General features: G+C 51.6%; 1 protein-coding gene across 22 annotated transcripts in view; it reads right to left on the bottom strand.

The window, feature by feature from the left end:
* Positions 1 to 1,022: 1,022 nt before the first annotated feature.
* ZMYND8 (zinc finger, MYND-type containing 8) overlaps positions 1,023 to 19,198 on the bottom strand; it is a 111,089-nt gene continuing 92,913 nt past the window's right edge. For all 22 annotated transcript variants that reach the window (XM_015570338.1, XM_015570342.1, XM_015570348.1 and 19 more), the window contains 7 exons: positions 17,029 to 17,219; positions 11,918 to 11,998; positions 10,910 to 10,988; positions 8,884 to 9,123; positions 7,243 to 7,403; positions 6,214 to 6,280; positions 1,023 to 1,879 (listed from right to left, as the gene is read on the bottom strand). In XM_015570338.1, coding sequence (XP_015425824.1) covers positions 1,707 to 1,879; positions 6,214 to 6,280; positions 7,243 to 7,403; positions 8,884 to 9,123; positions 10,910 to 10,988; positions 11,918 to 11,998; positions 17,029 to 17,219 — 992 coding nt within the window. In that variant the 3' untranslated portion in view covers positions 1,023 to 1,706. The remainder of the gene's footprint in view (positions 1,880 to 6,213; positions 6,281 to 7,242; positions 7,404 to 8,883; positions 9,124 to 10,909; positions 10,989 to 11,917; positions 11,999 to 17,028; positions 17,220 to 19,198) is intronic.

Here is a 19,198-nt window from a genome sequence, read left to right as displayed (position 1 = left end):
GCGCTCCCGCCGCCCCCACCGGCGCAGAGCTCCCCGGCCGCACGGTGCCGAGGGGTGAACACCGCCACCCCTGCCTCCTGGGGGGCGGTCTGCAGAGGACCAAGGCAGAACGGCTTCCTTTCTTAGGACTTAACAGAGCGGGTTGGAAAGACAGGGTGTCGTGCTCACAGAGAACAAAGATCAGAGAGGAAACGGCCAAGGAAGGCCTTTCCGGTGCGGCACCCACACGGGCAGCCCCAGGACGTGACACCAAGCACCCCGTGCGCCGGGAGCCACCCTCAGGCACAGGAGAAGGCACCCAAGTGTGACGTGTGACCCACCGACTTACATCAACCTCAAGCTACAGGGAACTCGAAAAACAGACTCATACCAAACCACCCGGAGGAGCAGGTCATAGAGGAGGAGGAGGAGGAACGTGGACCAGAGCGGCCAAGGCCAGCTGGGAGCACAGACCACCGGCCCGAGGAAGGGCAAGCCGGAGGGTCACCAGAGAGTGCGGAACTGAGTCGGACCGAGACAGCTTCAGACACAGGCGAGTCAGAAACGAGGAGCCGGAGAGCCGGGCGATACCTGTAACGCCGTCCAGCGGGCCAGGCGCGGGGGCTCCCTGGACAGACGCCTAAGGGAGCCCTGGCAGCAAGCTACCGGGTCCTGCACATCCGAGGTCATTTACCAGCTCAGACAGACGGGGCAAAACTTTTACGATTTCTCCGGGGGTGGGGGGGCGGGAGGAGGGGGGATAGCTGACTGAAGACGTCCACTTCAAGTTTAGAGACAGAAATGGAAACGAGGGAGGAGGGGCCATGTCACTGTCTGGGGGGTGACGCGTCTTGTCGCCTGGCTAGTCCGAACCTGTTTCTGGAGGGTCTGGAGGGCCGGGAGGGCCGGGAAGAGAATGGAAGGATCTCCAAGGTGAGGCCTCACACAGAGGAGCTCCTCAGTCACTGCATCACTGACCCGCAGGGCAGGAGTCTGCGGAGCGGGGGTCAGGGGGCGGCATTTTTTTTTTAATATTTTTAATTAGTTTACATTCAGTATTATTTTGTATTCGTTTAGGGTGTACAGCATAGGGCTTAGACAATCGTAAACTTTACCAAGTGATCCCCCTGACACCATACCTAGTTATTAACATTACTGACTACATTTCCTATGCTGTACGGTATGTCCCTCGGACTATTTTGTAACGACCAATCTGTACTTCTCAAGGGCCGGCTCTACCTTAACAGCCCTTACTGGACCTCTTCGTAGCCTTCTGCCCGATCTGCACTGCCTACATCAAGCAGGTCAAACTCGCGGCCTGCGGGCCACACGCCTCTTTATTTGGCCCGTGTTAGCCGCGAGTTTGACCTGCTTGGCCCACACCATCAGTTCTTCTGGAAGGACTTTGGGGAGTGCTGTGGATGGTCATCTCCAAATGTGAGAAAATCCTGCAACAACGCAGTCACGCCACATCCAGTCCCCGCTCGGGTGAAAGCAGAAGGGGCGGGCTGAGCTGGGCCGGCACCTGTAGGGCCTACCCCCTCCCATGGACGGGACTCGGCACTAGCTGGTATGGCCGATCACTGCAGGGGAGGACCGGTGTTCACCTGGGAGCTTTTATTATTTGAGCGAGGATGTCCCCTCTAGAAGCTACACCGTACGCTCTGGCCGTTTCCATGGCCACCAGAGGCCCAGTTACGAAGAAGTGCAAGCCAAAGCAAGACCCATCACTCAGAAGAACAGCAGAGGACACACCCCCAAAGCACACACCCCGGCCTTCGCACGCCAGGAGTGAGTGCGGGCGGCTCCAGGGGCGGGGTCATACTTACACTTCCGGGCCGGGTAGGTGGGGTGCGGCTGGTGGTCTGTGGCGGTTGGGGCAGAGGCAGGTTGTTGCTAACTGAAGAGATAGCACAGGCATCCTCAGAGTCTATCCGCTCGAGTCCACACCCCCACGTCCTCACCACTGCTGGCCCTCGTCAGGCCACTGCTCTTAGCACTGCTTCTCCACTTAGTGGTTCACAGGAGACTAAAGCTTTTTAAAAATGCATATGAGACCATAGCAGCATCGCTGGACACAGCACGGCGTTACAGGTGGAAATGAGATATTCACGACATCAAAGCAACTCTGCAAGCCACAGGTCCTCAACGTTTGAAAGCAAAATCCTCAGAGCCATGAACTCTGCCAACAGCCTAACTCAGCCAGGGAAACAGGCACCAGACCACAGCAAGGTGGGAGGCGGCACCAGGCAATGCCGACTGCTGAGGGCAGGTAGTAGCTAATCCAGGGCACGGTGGACAGGGAGCAGGGAGGAGGGAGGCGAGGAAGGTGCACAGGGGGCGGCGGCTGAGGGTGGGGCTACAGACGCGCAGTCAGCTGAGCCACGGTCTCAGCTCCGATGATAGGACACCAACCAATCACATCGGAAACTGAAGCGTCAAAAGCGAGTGACATGAAAGGGGTCTCCATAGAATAACTGAGAACAGTGAAGAGCTTGTTAGGAAATGATTGGAGACACGATCCAGGGGGAAACAGGAACTCCAGGAAAAAGCAAGGCCGCACAGGAACGGGAGTGTAATCCCAGCACACGGATGCCGGGACCAAGGGGACGGCCCCAGTGACAGAAACACAGGTCTGGGCATTTCAATTCCCCAGACCGGGCCCGCCTCCCGCGAGAAGAAATTGCAGTTACAGAACAGCTCTCGTCCTCAACCTCGATGAAGGCGACTCGGAGTAGAGAAGGGGGGTGTCTGGACAGGACGGGGTAGGAGAAGTGAGGGAGGAGACGGGCCGCCTGGGGACCGAGCAGGACTGCCTGGAGCTGGCAGAACAGGAACCAGAGGTAAGACTTGTATCTGACCGGGGGACTCACAGAGACATAAAATAGTGACAAGTCACTTGGGATGAAATGGGAGAGATGTCATCTATGACCCTAACGCTCATCTCTTTTTTGTTTCTTTAAATTCTTTACTGTTTAAAGTATTACATGAGTCTCCTTTTCCCCCCATTGGCCTCTCCCCAGCCGCTCCCACCCCCAGTACATGCCCTCATCCCCCTACTGTCTGTGTCCATATGTAACTCATATGCATGCATGCAAGTCCTTTGCCTGATCTCTTACCCCCTCACCCCCCACCCCCCGCCTTCCCTCATAGGTTGGACAGTCTGTTCGATGCTTTGTCTCTGGTTCTGTTTTTTGTTCATTAGTTTGTGTTGTTCATTATATTCCACGAAAGCCTAACTCTCATCTTTTAAAGCTGGAAATCAAGGAGCAACTTCTAAAGATAAAGTGCAGAAACAGAAGTATAGGGAAGGGCATTACTCACAAATAAGGAGGTAAGTTCCACACGCATTATACACAGCAGTGAGGCTGGGACTGGGCATCGATTCTCCCTGTACTGTTTTATTTCCTCTAATTATATGCCCATAATGCTTTATTCACACTTTTTTAAAATATATTTTATTGATTTTTTACAGAGAGGAAAGGAGAGAGATAGAGAGTGAGAAACATCGACTAGCTGCCTCCTGCACATCTCCCACTGGGGATGTGCCCGCAACCCTGGTACATGCCCTTGACCGGAATCGAACCTGGGACCTTTCAGTCCGCAGGTCGACGCTCTATCCACTGAGCCAAACCGGTTTCGGCTATTCACACTTTTTAAATTAAGAGACAACAGGCCCATGCCCACCCCAAGGAAGCTCAGACGCCCTGCTAAACCTTTCTCCCTTCCAACTAGACTCCTCCCTCCTCTAGCCATCCTGGTACCAGATGCCTAGAAAGAGCTCAGAAACCCCGGTGTTCTGTTGAGCCCACTGCCCTCCACGAGATTTCATCTGCATTGTCCCCGACAGCAAGGCTGGCAGGAGCCAAATCAGACGCATGAGGAAGTCGAAGGGGAACTGTCTGTCTTGCTCACCACTGAATTCCCAGCCCTAGCTCTGCGCCTGGCCCCTGAGACACTCAACCAACTCTTGTGTGCCTCAACCTTCTGCAGAAAGTCCAGTGCTACACACTCTCCAGGAATCCAAAGTAGAGCTGGGGGGGTCTTCCCCCCACCTCCTGCTACCCCACCCAGTCCACAGACTCCTGGGGAAATGCTCTCCCCAAAACCCACCTGGACCAAACCTACCAGAGCTTCTACCAGCATCTACCAGAGCATCTTGTCTCCTCCCTCCTACAGGGTACTTAGTTCCTATAAAACAGAACCTTCTTTCCCACCCTCTTGGGTTGTGTGCTTTAGGTTGGAGTCAGCCAATGATGGCCCAGATCCAGCCCAAGGACTATTTTTCCAAACAGTTTCACTGGAGCGTGGCCACACTCACTGACTGACGTATTTATTATCTATGTCTGCTTCCACCCGGCAGGGGCCCATGTGGCCCGAGAAGCTTAAAGTATTTACATGTGGCCCTAAGTTTCACAGAGTCTGCTGACCCCTGGGCTGGGATATACCTCATTCGCCTCCGAACTGGAATACGATGCAGCTCCCAACCACAGTCCTGTCTACAGCCCGGCTTATTCCAGCAGCAGATTCTACACACATCGGCATCAGCCATTCCCCATCAGCCTGTGGATCCCACCACTTTGCTGCTGTATTTTGTTCATCAACCTCAACAGCGCCCCCTGTCTGAAACAGCGTTTCTCCAACGTGGGCCTTTCTCACACCACCTGCACAATTTTGACACACCCACAATCCTACATACTACTTAGTTCATGTTTTAAGTTCAAACTCATTTTTAAACTTAAATAAAACGGACGCTTTTATAGCAACACCCAAGGAAGGAAATCATTAATGCTTGCCCATATATAGAAGGCAACTCTACAAATAAACACAGTGAAAAGCAAATTGTAGTATTAATTTGTTAAGTGGGTACCATGCTGCTTAGGTCTAAAGTCTGCTCTCTCTGTGTTAGAAAGAGGACTAGAAGATATAAAGAAATGCGAAAGACATCTTAGCACCAAAACGCACCTGTTCTTGGAGATTCTATCAGGAATGGAAGGGAGGGGTGGGGGTGGGAGGAGTTACTTTTTCAACAGGTGGTTCAACTGCATTCAATGCCAAGTTCATATTCTCCCTATAATCAGCTCCTGCCACACTAACAATGAAAATCACTGCATCCTCCACACACTTAATATGCAAAAGGGAAAGGAAATTTTTGAATTATCCAGCGGAGAGATCTTAGAGCTGAAAAACCTTGAATTAAGCAGAATTGTCCTCAGTGAAGATACCTTCTTGGAAGCCTTCTGGAATGATCCACAACAGGTATAGAGGGTACAGGACAAAGACCCTTCGGGCCAGAAAGGAGGACAGCTCAAATCTCACAGAAGCCCTAACTGGTTTGGCTCAGTGGATAGAGCGCTGGCCTGCGGACTGAAAGGTCCCAGGTTCGATTCCGGTCAAGGGCATGTACCTTGGTTGCGGGCACATTCCCAGTAGGGGGTGTGCAGGAGGCAGCTGATCGATGTTTCTCTCTCATCGATGTTTCTAACTCTATCCCTTTCCTTCCTCTCTGTAAAAAATCAATAAAATGTATTTTTTTTAAAAAAAAAAATCTCACAGAAGAGAAAAACCGAAATTCAGTCTTGGAAAATCTCCCAATGCAGCCTGCCAGTTTATTTATTCCTAAGAGGAACGGTTTTTACAGAAAGATCATCCACCCAAAATTTTTCTTCATTTCCCTAAAGGCTCAAGTGCCCTCATCCACCAAACACAGGTGTTGCGAATCGTTTCCCTCGGCTTCATTTATCGTGGTCATTTCCCTGGGGGCAGAAGGGCTGCCCGACCCCAAAGCACATCTCCTACCCACCCAGGTCCACAACGGAAGCCCCTGTGTCCAGATGAAGTCCTATGTGGATCCCCAGTAAGTAAACACAGCAGGTCCTCAATAACACCGTTTTGTTCAACGTCACTTCATTACAAGATTGATGCTTATATCTACTGGCCTACAGTAAAACCGGTTCCGTTAAACATCGTTTCGCTTCAAGTTACACAACCTATCGGCAACATTAAGTGAGGACTTACTGTACAGGCAAACACTGGTCACTTTAGAGGTGTCTGACAGCTGCCTTGCCCAGCCACTCCCTCACCGCCACTGACCCGCCCAGGGCACCCCCAAGGATCCCTAAGGATCCACGGCAGTTGGACATCCATTAACCCTTCAAGTTCTCTCTAAGTAAATGGCTTCCCCTCTACCCGCATGGAATGAGCGCGCCATTCACCCACCAGGGGGCAACGTACCAGAGCCTTGGTTGGAGCCTAAGAGAATGGAGGAGGGCGTCTCCCTGGAGCCAGAAAGGTCGAGGGTCTAGAAATACAAAGAGAGAGAGATGGACTCATGGCACCGGGGCCCATGGAGCCCCCAGGGGAGTCCAGGGATCCTTGGGGGTGCTCATTTCTGCCCCCGAGGCACCTGTGCCCTCTGCCTGGTGACGCAGGCAGCGGAGGCAGGTCAGCGGGGGTGGCCCCCCACCTGTGCGCTGTCCCCAGGCCCGACAGGCTGGACCACAGCCCTGGGGCGGCCCTGACTCAACCCTCAGCCTCAGCTCCCAGAACTCGCTGCCTCCGCACCTCCGCTCAGTGGCCTGCCAGCCCTCCAGAGCTGCCATCTCCAGAGAGGAAGTCTATTCCTCCCAAACCGTGTCAACTCCCTTGTATTTCACATTAACCTCTCACGGGGAAATATCGCTGGAATCAAAGGGTTCTGACTGGTGGGATAATGACTTATTTCTCTCCTCACACACACGGAAGTGAAGTCATTATGACCAAAAATGTAGAAAATGACCCACATGCCACCTACAATGCTGTTGACCGACAATCCATTGGACACTGCCCACGCGGGGCAGGGAGAGATGCGGCCTCCACTCCCCCAACCGCAGCCTCGAGTCCCATGCGACTATGGGCATCAGAGGAACTCACACCCCCGTGTGGCTCGTGGCTGCAGACTGGGCAGCGCAGACTCAGAGCAGCCCCTCACCACCGAAGATTCTACTAGACAATGCTGTTCTAAACCTCGACAGATAGCAGCTGTCTAGTCACACGAGTGTCACCTTGGACTCCATACTCCTCTGCCCCCGCCCGGGTGCCCGCCGGTGAGAAGGCGACCTGCTAACACCTGCTAAGACCCATTCCCCCCGCAGCCTGACTGCCCCACCTTGAAGACGGACCATCTACTGCAACGGGCGAGTTTCAGGGAGGCAGGCCTGGGGACAGGAATGGACTCTCCTGGCCCAGGGGATCGGCGTCGCCCCATGGCGTGCGGGTGCTCACCGAGCTGCTGTCCTTGCTCTTCTCAGCAGACGTCTCCTTCTCTTTCGAGGCGCTGGCTGTGTCTGAAGGGGCGGCCTGTGTGCTGGAGGAGGACCCCTGGGAGGACTTGTTTAGTGTTTCTGCGTTCGACTCGGAATCCGCTTCCGGCTGAGGGGCGGTAGCTGGGGGTGAAGGGGAGAGAAGCCACGTGTAAGCCGAGTGCCGTGGCCTCCGGACCTTCAGGGACCACAGCTCGGCACATGGGAGCGCCACGGTTCCGCACACTGACCCACCCAAGGGGGCCAGACCTCCCGTTCTCCAGAAGCTGGAATCCAGACCTGTGTGAAAATATGGTCACGCTTATAGGAATTTGTGTTTTCCTAAATGATTCTGGAGACGAAAGCATGTTCACAGAATCAATGAAGGCCCAAGTGAGGAGCCAGCTACTGCTCACCTAGGATGGCAAGCTTCCTAAGTTCTAGTTCCAGAACGAGTCTAGCCCCACGCAAAACTGCTTCCTTCAGAGGAGGCGGGGGAAATCCACGTGAAAAGCAACATGATGGTCAGAGGCAGGGAGCCTCGGAGGACAGAAGAAACTTGGACAACCGGAAAACTAGGGATGTGAGAGAATTTCGGGAAGAGGGACATGATGCTGCTGCAAAGAAAGGAGAGCAGAAGGGGACTCTGGTCGTCGCGTAACAACGCAAGGGGTCATCAGACACATCCAGAACCTGGGAGATTCAAAGTCACTAGAAGAAGAAATCTCCCTGAAGAAGGTTAAAGGACATGGCAATGTGTGGTTTAAACTCGTCTTCTTAGAAAAAACAACAACTTTTAACGGGAGATTATTGAAGGTGCTTCTCACACCTGGCCTCTTATGCCGTCACCTTTGAAAATCCTGCCAATCTACAGACACACTACCTTGTCATATTATTGACGACTTTTACACTTAAATACTTAAAATGGACACTTCTAATTCTAAGCACATATAGCTAATATTATTTGCCATCAATAAAAGCTAGCTGTAAACACTTTTTAAAATAGCATTAATCCATTCTAACGGGACAGTGTCTCCTGCCAGAGGCTACTGGCTGAGACCCGCGTGCCATGTGCTAGGAAGAGATTGCAAGACTGGACCAGTTCCACACCAACGTTTCCTTCACCAGAACCGGAATCCTTACGACTTAAAGCCCTGAGTCCCGGATCCCCTAAACAGCAGGCTTTCTCCACTTCGGTATCATGACAGATACCGATCCGATCACGTTCCGTGTGGGCAACCACCCTGTGCCACCATCCCCGGCCTCTACCTTCTCGATGCCAGTAGCCACCCCTCCGCTGTAACCACCGCAGATGTCTGCAGTCACCGCCAACGCCGTGGGGGACAGGACACAGACATGGCTCCCCACTGGGAACCGCTGCAACTCGCATGAAACTAAACTCATCTGGGCTGCCACTGCAAGCCCCACACTTGGGCAAATAACAAAGAATCTAGAGGTTCTAATACCTGCACCTGTAGTCTCTGCTCTGTGTGTGTGTGTGTAAGAGAGACACTATGTGTGAGTGACGGATGGAGGAGGGGCTGGGCAACGCCCCGCTCCGAGTCACCCTCCTGTGGCCCGTGGTCCCCGGGAGCTGGGCTGGACACGCCCCGCGTGGCCGCACCTGACTGGGTGCAGGACTTCATGTGCTCGGGCCAGTGGGCCTGCTGGCAGGGGTAGTCGCAGTAGCTGGTGTTCCAGCAGCAGTAGAAAATGGCCTCTTTCTTGCAGCTGGCGCACCACTGCTTCTTCTTGGTCTCGTCCACCGCCTGCTGCTTCTCCTGCTCCAGCTGCTTCTTCACCTCGGCGATGAGCCGGTCCCGCTCCTGCTCCAGGCTCTGCCGCATCTCCGCCATGGTCAGCTCTGGCAGAGGAGGGGAGAGGACACTGGCTCCATCGCCTGTCCCTGGGCCCGGGCAGGGGTTGTTCAGACCAGACCTGAGGCAAACCCGGGCTTGGAGATAGCCCGGCTGTGCGACACCCCTCCCGCCCTGAGCCCCAACGTCTTCGTCTGTAAAATGGGCACGTGTCACAATGGCATGACATTTGCCTCATCATATATGACAGTCACAGGACATTATCTCAATAATGATAGAGCCATCAAGGCAGCACCACAGTAGTTCTGTGGGAAGCCCTCAAATAAACCCACAAAACAACTGCCACTGAACTCACTCTGAACTTTACCATCGGCACCAGCCTTTCTTTCTACTGAGTACTTACACAGCACCTGCTATATGCAGAGAGTGTTCTAAGCACTTTTGAAATCTTAACTCATTTAATCCAGATACTGATCCTATGAGGCAAGTACTACTATAATACCCTTTTCAGAGATGAGAAAACTGAGGCACACAGCTAATAAGGGCAGAGCTGGGACTAGAACTCAGACATGCTGTCTTTCTGGTGTGTTTAGCAGCAATGGAGACAAGGCACTGTGGTAGATCATTATGCTAACAGGTCAACAATGGAACTGCTCAATCTACTGAGATTTTTCTACTTTTACTTTAGAAAATAAGTCCATTTGCAATTCACCTGGGAGAGATCTGTACATTAAAATAAATGGTTCCCCAATTCCTCAAAATCCTCTTCCTGAAGTTGAAGAAGGACCCCCTCCTAAACAGAGCAGTAAGGAATATTAATCCCTTGTAAAGGAGCCGTTGCAGGCTCTATCCCTGGCCCTCGTTCGGGCACGTGTGGGAGGCAACCAATTGATGTGACTTTCTCTCAAACACGTTCTCTCTCTCTGCCTGTCTCTCTCCCTCCTTTCCACTCTCTCTAAAAAACAATGGAAAAATATCCTCGGGTGAAGATGACCAAACAAAAAAAGAGAGAGAGGTTATTTGACCTGACTAGAAAAACAAGAAGCAACAACTTCCTGGTGGTAACACACTAAAGAGTGGAGGGCTGCTCCTCTGGTTGGCCTCATAAGGATTTGAGTTTGCAGGGGGTGATTTCCGCTTCTATCCCTGGGGAGCGGTGGGCACAGCTGGGCACGCCTGCCCAACAAAGACAGCCTACGTTTGTTTCCAGCATCCTGACCCTGGGACTGATATTACATGAGGGTCTGGAAGAAACAGGCTCTACCTCTGGGGGAAAAAATAATCACCAATATTTACACAGAATGGTAGGTGGAACAGCAGCCCATCTAATCCAGGGACCAACAGGGCAGCTTTGTCTCTAGCGTGGGCTGCACAGGCAATATTCAAAACTTAGAATACTCCACAGTCAGCGGTTCGGGGGGCAAGTCTGGATGTGAATCACGTTGGAACGATTTTGAACATCTGCCTTAGCATGTCTGTGCCTCAGTTTCACCTGAAAACTGGGACCGGAGAGCCCTCTGTCGCAAGGGGTCCCGTAAGAATTAAACTGGCTAACTTATAAAAAGTGCTTCAGAAGGTTTCTGGTTCTAGGTTAAGAGTTTAATACGTCGGAGCTGTGGGTGCTGCTGTTACCGTTATTTTGTTGATGCTCGTGTTTTCCAGAGAGGAAAGGAGCGGCTTTAATACCTGCTTTCATGCCTGGGTCCTCCCGGTGGGCCCCCCAGGAGCGGGACAACCCCTGGTGCACATCTGACTCAATTCACATGGGGCCTGACTCCAGAGGTTCAGGGACGTTCCCCGTCCCCGACCCCGAGACCCCTCCCCAGGCCTCACCCAAGTTGTGTTTCATCTCGGAGAGCTCCTGCTGGTGCAGCCACTGAAGCTTCTCGATCTCAATCCTCAGCCTGCGAATCTGTAATGACAGAGAGAGACGTAAAGGGCGGGTCTGGGAGCCGCTCACCCGTGGAGCCCGAGCTCTCCTGGCTGTCAGGTCAACGTCAGGTGGTGAAGGAGCTGCTCTCCACACGGCTACAGTCCAGAGAGAGGCCAGTGCGTTAACCCAAGTGCACAAGACATTGGTTCAGAAAACTAAATATCCAGGTGACTCGCTGCTCTCTCCTGGGGCCTCTCCTACGCCTGCTAGCCACACGGCGCTCTGCCGAGGCCCCTCGAGGCACCTTCCTGAAGACTCTCCCTTCGCCTGAGCGCCAGGCTGGGCCCGCCAGGCCCTCCTCAGGCAATGACTTTGCCTGGGATTCCCACCTCCTACGTGTCCCTCTCAGCGACCTCAAGAAACCCTGCCACTTCTCCTTTCACCTGGTGCCCTTTCTGCATCTGGCTCGCAGGGAATTCGCCTGAGAGAGAAGTTCGTGGAGGCCGATTTTTACAAGTGGTCACTTTGCAAGTGGGCATTTTAGCGTTTCACGACTGGATTCCCCAGGCCCTCACAGAAACTGTGCAGGCTGGGGCCACACATTCTCAGACAACGAGGATCTCTTATAGAAAAAGACCATGGAGCCTAACCAGTTTGGCTCAGTGGATAGAGTGTCGGCCCGCTAAAAATAAATAAATAAAAAGACCAAGGAGCCAATTTTACAGCTTCACCAGTGGATGAACTCAGGCGCTGGTTGGGGCGGTTTTATAAAAAATGAACTGATCACACACAGCATCAGCCTTCTGGCTCAATGAGAAACACCCTCCCCAACAACTCCATTCAGCTGGGCCAGCCTGGCGACCGGGCCAGGCCCAGAGGGATTTCCCCGAGAAGCTCCTTCATGGTGCCATCCTACAGCGGCCCACACAACACTCGCAGCCAACAGTGAGGTAACGGTCGTTTCTGACCTCAGCTATCGTGCTCCCAGTAGTGTTTTTGGAGAGGTCGTTATAGATTTCTGTCATCGTTCCTTTGATTGCATCCATCATCTGAAAATAAAAAGAGAAACAATTCAGGCAATCACTTCCCCGAGGCTTTTCTAGATGTGGCACCTCTAAACTCCACCTGCGTGAAGCAGCAGTCTCACCTGGGGGCTCACAACTGGTGAGGGAGTAGTGGAGGGGGAGGAGGGACACTGGCATCCAGCGGGTAGAATCCAGAGGCACCCTAAACATTTACAGTGCACAGCACAGCCCCCACAACAGCATTACCCAGTCCAAAGGTCACTAGTGCTGAGGTGAGAGACCCTGATATAAACCAGGGTCGGGACCACCCACACGTTCCCTGTCCCATCTGCCAGGACAAGTTCACAACCATAAAGCTAGTTTCTATGGCCACAGGCTACATTGGAGCGGTCAACGGCCCCAGGAGCATTTGGAGTAGCCAGCACAGGGGTTGGGGGGCGGGGGGGGGATATTTGTTTTGTTGCTTCTGCTGTTCAATTCTTTCCCTTTAAAAAACAAAACTGTTTCATTGAGATACTAGAGGCCCGATGCACGAAAATTCGTACAAGAGTAGGCCTTTCTTTCCCGGGCTGCTGACACGTTTCCCTCCAGCCACCAGCAGGCACCCGGGACCCAGGCTGGCTTTCCTCGGGCGGCCCACAGGCACCTGGGACCCGGGCTGCTTCCTTCCAGCTGCCTGCAGGCACCCAGGCCCAGGCTAGCTTCCCTCCGGCCCTGGCTTCGTCAGGAAAGACGTCAGGAAGGTCATTTGGCTATTTGGTCTAATTAGCATATTAGCTCTTTAATATAGGATCATTGCTAAACCCCATTTACAGTGTACAATTCAGTGGCTGTTAGCATATTGAGTTCTACGTCCATCACCACAATCAATTTTAGAACCTTTTCTTTACCCTAAAAAGAAACTCCACTCCCCATTAACCTTCACCATCCCCCCAAGATGCCCATCACCCCCCAGGCTCCCGACAACCACTAATCTGCTCCCTATCTGTTCAGATTAGCTGGACCCAGAGAGTTCACATACGTGGAATTATTCAGTGTGTGGTCCTCTGGGACCCGCTTCTTGGACTGAGCACACTCTTCTCAAGGTTTATCTGTTCCCAAAGGTGTATCAGTACTCGGTGCCTTCTTATGGCCAATAATATAGTCCATTGTGTGGGTGTAGCTGGTTTGTTATCTTAATGCCTTTGATTAGGGCATTGCCTTTCCAGTTTGTGTAACTATCGGACCCATGAGCACACCAGCAAGTGTGTGACATCAGCTCAGGTCCACAGAAAAAGCTGAGGACCAAGTGTGTTTGCAGGATGAATTCCCCCTACCACCCACGTGCCGGCTGACCCTCCAGCATCCGGGGAAAGAGGAGCAGACAGAAGAACAGACGCGGTCTCGGGCGTGGCCTGGCTGCTGCGGAGTCTCCCCTGTGTTTTGCAGCTTCAGCGCAGAACAAAGACTGCCCTGGTATCTAATGCCCGAGATCTGAACCCACCACTACCTCTTACCACCCACCCTCTCCCGACCTCAGTTTCCCATGCAGACAACAAGGATAACAACAGCGCCCCCTCGTAGAGTGTGCAAAGGGATTAAAGAGAAAACCATGTGCAGTCTGTAATTCAGCCCCTGCCACACAGAGTAGGTGTTCATAAAGAAATACCCGTTTATCTGATTTTCACAGAACAATAAATTCACGTGAGCATGTAATTGTGAAATCCTGCCAACCCCCAGAACAGTAACCCGACTTGACCCCCAAGTGGGGCGCTCCCCGCTTGCTGCGGCCACACTGGGACGCTGCCAGCAAAAACACTGCTTCGTGCAGCTTCGCGGTCCGATGCTGTGCCCGGCCACCTGACCCCACGGCACCGTCCACGTTACAGTATGAGAACAAAACTGCTTTACGTGAAAACTTCAGAAAATGGATGAAATTCAATCCCTTCTGAACGCCACGGTTACATTCCATTCTCAAGAAATCATGAATCTGTGGACGGACTTTCACTCTTACTTCCAAATATAACCAAGAACGCTACGTTCGTCAAGAGCACCCTTCTGCCAAAACACACAAATCTGGGTCTTCAACTCGGGGTCACCCTGGAGACAGGAAAGTTCATTGGCTCCAAAAACATGTCATCATGTCCATTTTCTTAACAGCAAAGAAAACTGCTATCAGAAAGTTCATCCCTCAGTTTTGCTAAGAGTAAAGGGGGAGGCAGGAGGTAACGATAAAACTGGCGATGGGAACCGCGGCTGGTGTGGCTAAATGGGTGAGCGTCATCCCATGCACCAAAATGGTTCAACTCCTGGTCAGGGCACATGCCCAGGTTTCGGGCTCAGTCCCCAGGAAGGGGAGTGCAGGAGGCAGCCAATGGATGCATCGATGTTTCCCTCTATCCCTCTCCCTTCCTCACTCTCTAAAACCAATAATAACTTTTTTTCTTAATGGCTGCAGGAGCCGTTAATACTGGCTCCGTGAAAACCACTAGCCAAGTCCAGGCCTCAGTTTTCTCATCTGTAAATAGACAGCTTGGACCAAATCAACGGAAGGTGATACACGCGTTAACTGCAAGCAGAAAAGAGGCCATTTGGGCAATTCCAGGATCTTCTCAAATCAGTAATGAAAAAATTACTCCCCTTTCAATTCTCTGGAAACCCTACAGATTGGGTTAGGAAGAAAGTCTCAGATTGGTGCCATTATGTGTCTTTAACACTTTGATGATAAAAGGAATCGACGAGGAATGGTATCTGGTGAGGTTAAATTTAATTTTAAGTCAATTTAAATAAAATTTAATTTAAATAAAAATATTAAGTCAGTACTACTAGTTCAGGAGGTGAATGGGTAAGACAAAAATCTTGAGAATGGCCCAAAATAACCGACATTTGAATCTTCCCATTGTGCACTCTATAACCATTGATGCGTTTTATTCAAAAAGGGGAAGATATACATCCCCAAGACTAGATTCTGATTACCTCTTGAGCCACTCTGCATCTTAAGTAGGACTGGTTGAAAACAGCCACATGCAAGAACAATCAGTTTGTGGGGACACCGGACATGTGGTTAGCAGGCTGCATGAGAATTCACAAACCAGCTCAAAGCCACTGTCTAGATCAGTGATGGCGAACCTATGACACGCGAACTCATTTTTTTGGTTGATTTTTCTTTGTTAAATGGCATTTAAATATATAAAATAAATATCAAAAATATAAATCTTTGTTTTACTGTGGTTGCAAATTTCAAAATATTTCTGTATGTGACACGGCACCAGAGTTAAGTTAGGGTTTTTCAAAATGCTGACACACCAAGCTCAAAAGGTTCGCCATCACTGGTCTAGATCCTGGCTGCTACCCTTCAAATCCCCGCCCAACCACTCACTAACTGTGTGACCCTAGACAAGTTGCATAACCTTGCTGGGCCTCAATTCTCTCATCTATGAAATGGGGATGGTAACAGTACTCACACCCCATCAATTTGTCATTAAGAATAAAACTAAGCCACATAGAAAAAGTGCTTCTAACAGTGTGGAACCCACAGTACAAGCCATGCACACATAAGCTGTTGCTGCTGTCATCTTAGCCAGTACGACCGACTCCAAGATGGTCGGCCTGGTGACCTTCTCATCGATGAAGAAGGTCGTGGGTGTCATGCCTGTGACGATGCTATGTAAGATGGAAACTTCCATCTTGCTCGCAGGCTCTCTCCCCCTGGCTTTGGTGGAGCGAGCTGCCATGTGGGGAAGGCCCACACAGCAAGGGGGACCTCCAGGGCACAGCCAGCTGGGAACTGAGGCGGGGAAAGGGAATCCTTCCCTGTAAAACCTTCAGGCGAAACTCCGACCCTAGGACTGCGCGCAGCCTGAGGCCTGAGGAAGGACCCACTGAGCCTGACCCACACAAACTGATAAGAAGCCTGTGAGAAGTTGTAGCGATTTGTTATGCAGCAACAGGTAACTTACATAATTCCTTGAGAGAAGGAATTTTTTCAGATGAACAACAAAAACTCACTGGTAAAACATTAGGTCTAGAAGTTTCATGCCATCAGAATTGAAAAAGATTCTACCTTTAACACAACCTAACAGCAACTCTTTATCATAAACAAGACGTCAAGAATTCAAGAAACAACTGTTCTTAACTAGTTCCACCCATTCTCTCTATAAACGTAATAGTTTACTCACCAGTAACCAATTTACTTTATAACTACTATTAACCGTTACTGCTAGTGACACGCCCACGATGAGAAGTTAGGGAACAACAGGCACCCATTCGGCAGCTCGGCCCCAACCACCTGCTGTGCGCCTGACCTTCTGGGGCTGGCATTCCAATGGCTGTTCTCACCGAGAGGTCTGCTGGAACGTGCCTGCGCGTCACCGCAGAGCACACGCACAGGTCGCCGAGATCTCCATGTTTTATTCGCCCGATTCAACAAGAGCGTAAGAGCACTTGGCAAATCAAGAGAGAAAAGAAAAACACCTCACTGAGAACACCCCCAGTGGGAATCCCGTCTCCACACCAGTCAACAAGGACTCCGCCCGAGAATGGGCCAGTCGAGAGAGAGAGAGAGAGAGAGAGAAAGAGAGAGAGAGAGAGAGAATCTTCCTTCCCGTCCTCTTGGTTCCTGGAAAAAACTAGGTGCGGGCATCATACCTTGCATGCCTCACATTTAAGCCTCTGTCACTTTGGTTCCATGTGGCTACAAAATGCAAAACAAACCAACCCCCAGTCTGTTGTTAACTGAAGGATCAGAAACTTGTTCCCGCCGTTAAGGAAAACCTGTCGGTCGTGAGCGACTCCGTGCTGAAGGGTAATTCTGATTCTAGGCTATCGTCGTCCTGTGAGGTACGGACTTTAGGATCTGAGCGTCTCGGAGTAAGGGTCAGTCTATTCTACATTTCTCTGCGGAGGTCCAACTTCAGGCCCAAAGGGGAGAATTCAGTCTTGGAGCTCCTCAGTGAAACGGGGCCTGCCGTCCTCAACAGCCCCTGAGAGCTGGGAGGTCGTGACCCAAACAGTACCCGCCAGGAAGCGGGTTCTCTGAATGCCCGCCCGCCCGCCAGGTGCCCACCGGCACTCACTTTGCTAGTGTACTTGGCGATGTCCGCGGCGACGTCGGCGGAGGCAGTGGCGATGGGAAGGTCTGCGTTGATTGAAGAGGCCAGGGTGCTGGTGGCCCCCGAGCTGGTGACCAGGGGTGACGACTGAGTGCTGGTCACCAGGGTGATGGTGGAGGTGGACGGGCTCTGCGTGATCTCCTTCTGCTGGACAGCTGGGGAAACAAAGGGTCCCGGTCAGCCCCGGCTGCAGGAAGGGCCGTCCCCACGGTCCCCACGCGCAGCTGTGGTGAGGGAGGGAAATGATAAACACCTGCGAGCTTTCACTCTCAGGGGAGAGACGCTCTCCTAACCAAACTCCAGCCAGGCTGCTCCGCGCCCTTTCTCGACTAATCCTCAAAGGTAGTCTGTAAAGACTTGGCCTCTAACGGCTCCAGGCAGCATCCCTCAGGTGACCCAGCCTTCCTGAGAAAACTCAAGGCCGCCAAATAAATGGCTGTTCCAGCCAACACCTACTGATGAGGCCCCTGTCTGCCAGCTCTGTGGAAGAAGGGCCTCGCTTTGATAGGTACCAGTCAGCAAATTCAGGTGGTTTCTCATGGACCAACCCCACCTCCCACTTTTTGTAAAATTTCACTTCCCTGACTCTATTGAGTCCCCACTCACCCCCCCTTGCTATTCCCTCGTCCTCCTTGACTCCCCACTCTCCCCCCCTTGCTATTCCCTCGTCCTCCTTTTAAAACACCCAGTCACCTCTGTACAAATCAAAGTTCACAATGGACTTCTTTCCATATTCCAGCAGGACATTGCGGATTAAATTCTGTCCCTCCCACTTCAACTAGTGTTCAGTTTTGTTGGTCTTTGACACAAGACAACGTGCAAATTGAGAACCACAGCACTGGGCCGCCTTCCTGCCTAAGCTCGGAATGGCCCTGGGGTCCGAAGGCAGAAGCCTGGGACCCGCCATCTCTATCTCAGAACCCGATCAACACTTTAAACAGTGAGATCAAACCAGTTGTACCCCAACTTTGCCTGTGCAATCGTCCAGTGTTCCTGCTCCCCAGTCTTGGAAGGGTTTCTACTGGGGGGCCCAATGCAAGATCTGGCTGGCTGCCTTTTAACATCCTGGCCTGGTGCTACTCCTAAGAGTCCGACTAGCCCTGGCCAGTGTGGCTCAGTTGGTTGGAGCGTCATCCCGTGCCAGCAGATGGCAGGTTCGATCCCTGGTCAGAGCTCGAGCAATGTTTCTCTCACATCAATATTTCTCTCTCTCTCTCTCCCCCTCACTTCCCCTCTAAGGTCAATTTAAAAAAGAGAGAGAGAGAAACAAAAAAAAAAAAAAAAAAAAAAGTCCTAATCACTAGGGTGCACTCACTGTACAAGTTTCAGTGAAGGAGCCCAACCTTGGATGCAGGTGCCCCGTGGAGTAAGATCTACGCCGGCGCTCACAAAAGCTGAGCAAACGGCATCCCCTTTGTCAGCTCCAGACGGAGCGCCCTGCACGGCCAGAAGGGATTTTTATTCTGCACCTTCAGCAACTGGTTCCTGATGCTGGCTCTTCCTGTGGATGTGGCTAATTCCTTGCCAGTAAGGTAGCCTCTGCTACCAACTTCTCACTGCACTCATTCCAAAATAACGCCAAAAGGTTCACGACAGGTGTGCACAGGGAACGCACACAACGGCATGCATCGCAGCGCTGCTCCCAGGATAAAAACGGAAGCAGCCTTCACACAAACCAGGGAACGCTATGCAGCAGTCTGCAAGAGCAAGGAAGCGCTGTGTGTACTGACGTGGACAGACCTCCAAAACATGCTGATGGGTGAAAGACAATGGTACCATTTTCATGTCGTAAAAAAGAAAAAAGGGGGGAAAAAGTAGAGTCATATATATGTATAAATATATATGCATACATGCATAAAAAAGGTGGTACGGTTCACAGTGGCCGCTGAGACGCATAAAATGAAAGGTCGATCGGAACAGTAGACGTGTGTCAGTATCTCGAGAATATGCGCATGTATCGTTTGCAAAATGAAAAAAAAAAGGAAACAAATGTAAAAAATGCGAGTTGCGAAACAACTTTTAAAAATAATGCCAAGTGGAATGTGCACGGCCTTGGGGCTGCCGCGGCCAGGAAACGAAGAGGGAACTGAGAAAAACAAAACAACGGTTTCTGTTTTGTGTCTCCTGTCGATGT

Source organism: Myotis davidii, unplaced genomic scaffold, assembly GCF_000327345.1.
Source record: "Myotis davidii unplaced genomic scaffold, ASM32734v1 scaffold827, whole genome shotgun sequence".
In the NCBI taxonomy this organism is placed as follows: Eukaryota; Metazoa; Chordata; class Mammalia; order Chiroptera; family Vespertilionidae; genus Myotis; species Myotis davidii.
Note: the sequence above shows the minus strand (reverse complement) of the source record. Positions and strands in the feature narration are given on the sequence as shown.